This window comes from Glycine max, chromosome 18, assembly GCF_000004515.6.
Source record: "Glycine max cultivar Williams 82 chromosome 18, Glycine_max_v4.0, whole genome shotgun sequence".
In the NCBI taxonomy this organism is placed as follows: Eukaryota; Viridiplantae; Streptophyta; class Magnoliopsida; order Fabales; family Fabaceae; genus Glycine; species Glycine max.
Genome location: NC_038254.2, coordinates 5830898 through 5837251, shown reverse-complemented (window position 1 = coordinate 5837251; position 6354 = coordinate 5830898). Strand labels below are relative to the sequence as shown.

The 6354-nt window shown below is 28.5% G+C and overlaps 1 protein-coding gene across 1 annotated transcript; it reads left to right on the top strand.

Annotated features, from left to right (window-relative positions):
* Window positions 1-1224: 1224 nt before the first annotated feature.
* LOC100819422 (uncharacterized) lies at window positions 1225-4730 on the top strand. Its single transcript, XM_003551244.5, has 2 exons — window positions 1225-1604; window positions 3960-4730. Exons 1-2 carry the CDS (start codon window positions 1295-1297, stop codon window positions 4451-4453), a joined length of 804 nt encoding a protein of 267 aa, XP_003551292.4. The 5' UTR covers window positions 1225-1294; the 3' UTR covers window positions 4454-4730.
* The last annotated feature ends 1624 nt before the right edge of the window (window positions 4731-6354 follow it).

Genomic DNA, 6354 nt, shown 5'->3' with positions numbered 1-6354 from the left:
AAAGAGCAGCATCCATGAAAACTCGAAAATGTGAAGGAAATCGTTCCGAACACTCCCTTTAAAACGATATCTGGCCATTGAAATCTATCTATCGACGTTCCATAATGGTCCAATTATTAGTCCACGGATCGCAAACCTGAACCGTCGATTAAGCGAAAAATCCAACGACAGAAATCAAAATTCAAAACACGCTGGCTTCCTCTCCCCGCTTCAATAAATACCCCAATCTCCCTCTTCTTCTTCAATTCAAACCAAAATCCCAATACCCCAAATTCAATTTGTACCAAACCAATCTAGGGAGATCCAAAGACTCTATAAGATAAGAGTATTTCATAACTAGTGTAACATCAAATAAAATCGATATAAAATATCAATTTGAAATGGTATTTTTAAAAGAATGTTTTTTTTTGTTTTTTCTTTGAATTTAAAATTTTAATATAAAATATTTTAAAGCTAAATAAAACACACATTTAATAAAAATTACAAATAATATAAATTGTTTATCTCGATTTCTTATAATTTTGTATTGTATTAATTTTTTTTTCCACTTTAAATGTAAACATGTTATTGTTAATAAAAATTGTTGTATTTTATTAAAATTTAAACTAAGTATCGTGATATATTTGATTGAGATTTTTATGTGTGCTTTAAATGCTAAGAATCTAATAAATAATATTTTACTTTAGTTTTTAATGTCATAAAATTATAGTATCATATTATGTATTGTATTATTTTATTAAAATCGATTTAATTACTGATTAATTATTGCTGAACCAATGAACTTTGAATTATTGTCACGGTCAATTTAATGATCATCCAAACTCAAAAACATTAATATTCTATAAAATTCATTTATTTGAATTGATTATAAGATTAATTCTCCGTGCTTTAGCTTCATATGTCAGAACTTATTAGTTATAAGATTAATCCTCCCTGCTTTAGCTTATGCTAGAACTTAGAAGATGCTATGATATGGGGTGTTAGAAAGAAAATAAAAGAGCAGCATCCATGAAAACTCGAAAATGTGAAGGAAATCGTTCCGAACACTCCTTTAAAACGATATCTGGCCATTGAAATCTATCTATCGACGTTCCATAATGGTCCAATTATTAGTCCACGGATCGCAAACCTGAACCGTCGATTAAGCGAAAAATCCAACGACAGAAATCAAAATTCAAAACACGCTGGCTTCCTCTCCCCGCTTCAATAAATACCCCAATCTCCCTCTTCTTCTTCAATTCAAACCAAAATCCCAAATCCTCAAATTCGATTTGTACCAAATTTTCTTCACAAAATGTCTGGTCGTGGGAAAGGTGGCAAGGGTTTGGGAAAGGGAGGTGCCAAGAGGCACAGAAAAGTTCTTCGTGATAACATTCAAGGTATCACGAAACCTGCGATTCGTAGGTTAGCGAGAAGAGGTGGCGTTAAGAGGATCAGTGGTTTGATCTATGAGGAAACCAGAGGAGTTCTGAAGATTTTCTTGGAGAACGTGATTCGAGATGCTGTGACCTACACCGAGCACGCTAGGAGGAAGACGGTGACTGCCATGGATGTGGTTTATGCGCTCAAGAGGCAGGGAAGGACCCTCTATGGTTTCGGAGGCTGAATGATTGATTCTTAGTATTATTAAATTATGTTGCAGGATATAATATTATGCCTGTTCTTCTGAAATTCGGTGTGATGTTTAGTTTAGATTCGTTCTGTAACATATGAATCTTCAAAGGTTCTGTTCGGCACAGAAAATGTACTACTTTAATTGAAATTAAAATGAAGGAGCAGCGTTTTCGTGGTGCATTTTATAGCTTAAGCTTTTTTTCTCTTATGAAATTGAAGCTCCTGTTGACTTTTTCTTTTCTCTTTGCCATTATAATTGATGGCACTATTGGAAAGGAGTAAAAATGCTTAGGATTTTGTTTTGGAACGCTATTTCGTTGGTGGTGTGTTTTACCTTGAATCTGTTGATAGAGGATGCAACCCAACACTTCAATATACGCAAGCTTTGTCATGTAATTTCAGTTTTGTTTCAACTGATTTTCAGCGTTAGGTTGTGTGGATGCGAAGAGATTAGGTTCATGGTCAAATAAGCCAAAGACAAAATACGAACCGTTCAATCACACTTAGAATTCTATTTTCTGAGGTCCTAATGTTTTTGAATTTTATTTTTGGGGGGCGAGTATTCTTTTTATTATAGTGGATATTGAAAAGTGTTCTTCCTTGCTCCAAAAGGGGAAAATCATGTGCTTTGTGTAGAAAATTGTAATGGTGGTCAGTATCAAGCAATTCCTTTGTTTTTTAAAATGATATTATTTTTATGATTATTAAAATTGAATCATAATTTTAAATATTAATATAAAGATAACATAGAGATGGACAATAAAGAAGTCAAATCCTTTATTACCAGGGTCTTCCTCATTGAATAATGATAGATATTTACAGTAGAATGATTTGGATGTTTTAGAGGTAATCATATTTTGCAAAAAATGCTTTGTATGGTTGAGATTAGGTATTTTTTAAGGTTGATTTATTTTTGAGTGATGGTATTTTTATATTCATAAATTTTAAATACTTAATTGACAACTTTAGATGATACTTGGTTTAGGTGTTATTTTTTATTTTCAAAGAGAATAAAATATTTTTTTTTTAATTTTTTTAAAAATAGATTTAAAACTAAAACAACAAACTAATATTTTCAATCTTTGCTAAAAAGATAATACTTTAAACTACTTTCCTGTCAATAAATATTAAAATTTGAAAATAAAATTATTTTTAGAAAATAAAAACAGAATATAAACATTTAAATTAAATGTTATTTTTTTTTATCACATTTTTCTTATTAAATCATATTACCTACTAGGATTGTACTTATACTTTTCTCTATTTCATCTCCTTCTCTCACGTGTCAATTAGCTTGAGTGGTCAAATTTTCTTTTTCTTTTTTTGAAAACAAATGTTGTTAAATACTACAAGGATGTGTTTCTGTCTATATTAGAAAGAATTTAAGCATCCATTCCGTTGTAAAGAAAGAAAGAGAAATGAGTAGAAAGTTTCTATTTAAATATTTTTTCTTCTAAATCAAATTTATACACTCTTAATTTAAACATTTTTTCTTAATTTAATTTATTTTCACTCAACCGAATGCTACCTAAATGACTTAGAAGTGAATTGATTTTAACTAAATTTAACAAACCTGAAATTTCATACACATCAATTTTGTTCACACATGCTATTGCATTCTCACTTCATTTTAACTATCTTGTTTCACTTGTTGAAAAATTTGTCTTATCTTCTTAGCATTTTTTAAATGTTATTTCAAGTAATGTTAATTTTTTAAATTTTATTATTATTATTATTTTGTTTCTCTTCTTTTATATATTTATTTTAACAATTATATTATTTAATTAATTAATTATTATAGTAATAAACTTTTGAATTAAAATTCTCATTTTTACTTTTTAATTAATATCATTTGTTTAATTTTATAAATGTTAAATTATTCATTTGATTCTTATAGTTTCATGATTCTTACTTTTTTAGTATCTATAATTTGAAAGTGATCTTGTTAATCCATATAGTTTACATTTTAATTTTCTTTAAAAATGATCTTTTTAGTTTCTATAATTTTATTATAGTTTTTAGATTAGAGACTAAAAAAAATTAAAATATAAGATATAAGGATTAAAAAGAACACTTATAAACAGAGATTCAAAAAAAATTAAAATATAAATTAAAAAAATTAAAAAAATCAAAAATAAAAAGATAATAACCATACAATTGTAAATTTAACCTTTTATAAATTACTATTACCAACGAAATAAAGTAATAACCGCCGTTTAAAAAGATGTTAAAAAAGTGCAGCCACCAAAGACTCGAAAGCCGGGAAAAGTAGAGAAAGTCGCAATCCGCAGATGTTCCAAAAACGAAATCTGGCCGTTAAAATCTACTTATCGACGTTCCTTAATTGTCCAATTATGAATCCACGGATGGCGAAAGGATCCGTCGATTAATCCAAAATCCGACGGCAGAGATGAAACTTCAAACCTCGGAAGATTCCCTTCCCGCTCCGATAAATACCGCAATCTCCAAATTCAAATCAAAATCGCAAATCCTCAAATTCGATTTCCTACCAATTTCTCTCGAGAAAATGTCTGGTCGTGGAAAAGGTGGCAAGGGTTTGGGCAAGGGAGGCGCCAAGAGGCACAGGAAAGTTCTTCGCGATAACATTCAGGGTATCACGAAACCTGCGATTCGTAGGTTAGCGAGAAGAGGTGGTGTGAAGAGAATCAGTGGTTTGATCTACGAGGAAACCAGGGGGGTTCTGAAGATTTTCTTGGAGAACGTGATTCGAGATGCTGTGACCTACACCGAGCACGCTAGGAGGAAGACGGTGACTGCCATGGATGTGGTTTATGCGCTCAAGAGGCAGGGAAGGACCCTCTACGGTTTTGGAGGCTAAAGAATTTAACCCTTCTTTTCTGGGTTGCAGGATAAGACATTGGTTCTTTTGAATTTGCGTGGTGTTTTAGTTTAGGTTTGTTATGTATCATACGAATCTCTGGTTTGCATAGAAAATATTTCATTTGAAATTTAAATGGAGTATCGTTTCTGTTAGGCATATTATTTCGGCTAAATTAGTTTTTTTTTCTTCTATTCTATTTTATTATTTAGGTGTAATTTGTTTTTTTTTTATGTTTTGAGATTCAAATGATGATTTAAAATTATTTAAAGATAAATTTGAATTGTCACAATATCTAATTTTTTTATAATTTGAACTTAATGATTAAATTGAATTGATTTAAAAAATTAAAAAAATAAATTAAGTCTAAAAAATAAATTAATGGATTAAATAATTAATTTTATCTAATATTTCGCAAAGATTTGTTCTACTCAATGTTTAATGTGTTGTGAATATTTTTGCATTGGATTATTTACCTTAGGAAATCGCTCTAGTTAGTTAGTATTGAACACAGATGGAAAAGTACCTAAAACGATTGTGTTCCGCATAATTGATCATTTTTTTTATTAATGTTGTTAATCAACATTAATTGAAATTTGTGATTAGAAATTATGTTAACATTTTTGTTCCACATATATTTTATTTTTTTCAATTGTATCTAATATTTTTTCTTTTTTTATATTAGTTTTATCTATTTTTGTTAATGTTAATTGAAATATATGAGTAGGTAAAATTGTTTTGATATTTTTGTTAAATATTAAATAAAAAATTAACAATTGACTATATGAAAAGATAATAATAGTTTTTTTAATGTTTAACTCTTATTTTATTATTGTTAACACTTAAAGTATAATTTTTTATTGTGACATTATATCAAAAATCTAATCATTAAAATTAAATATTTCAAAAAAAAGAAATTAAAAACAAAAATGCTGGAATAAAACAATAAAATTTGAAAAAAAAAGACTATAGTTAATTAATAGATGTTGCTATGAACATATCTAACAAAAATAACAACCAAGCAACTCAACACACCAAAAAATTGAACGAAAAAAAGAAAGAAAGAAGGATGTTAATAATGAGTTCACGTTCAATAAAAAGAAAGAACAATGTTAACATATACATACCAACAATGAGTTTACTTTCAATAAAAAGTTGAGTTTATGCCTAATTAGAGAAAAAAAAAGAAAGAGTATTAAATATTTTTAGGTTGAAAATTGTATCATGTCTTTTATGAAGATAAGAGGAAAAAGATGTGGATACTTAAGATATAAATTTTCATTAAAAGTCATGTGATTAACATGTGTTTATTTTCTATTAAATTTTTAAATGATGTTTAAGAGGAAGAGATCTCAGTATAATGTAAGCTAAAGAATTAAATGGTTTTTTGTAGGATGCAAAAAATAAGGGGTGTCAAATGTAATTTTTTTTTAAAAAAAACATAGGCGTACCAGTGTGAGGGAGAAGATGAAATATTTTAGATATAAATTTTCATTAAAAGTCATGTGACCAACATGTGTCTATTTTCTGTTGTTAAACGATGTTTAGGAGGAAAGGAATCTGAGTGTAATGTTAGCTAAACAATTAAGGGAATTTTTGTAGGATGCAAAAAATAAGAGGTGTTGGGTGTCATTTTAAAAAAAAAACACAGGGGATGTGAGTGTGAAAAAGAGAAAATGATATTATTTTAGACATAAATTTTAATTAAAAGTATCTGATCAACATGTGCCTATTTTGTTTAGGAGAGAGGGGACTCACTATAATGTGAGCTAAAAAATTAAGGGGTTTGCTGGGTGAAAAAAATGAGAAGTGTCGAGTGCAATCCGGAAAAAAAAAAAAAACGCAGGAGAATGCAAATATAATTTAATCTAAATATTATTAGCATCAATTTTAATTAATCA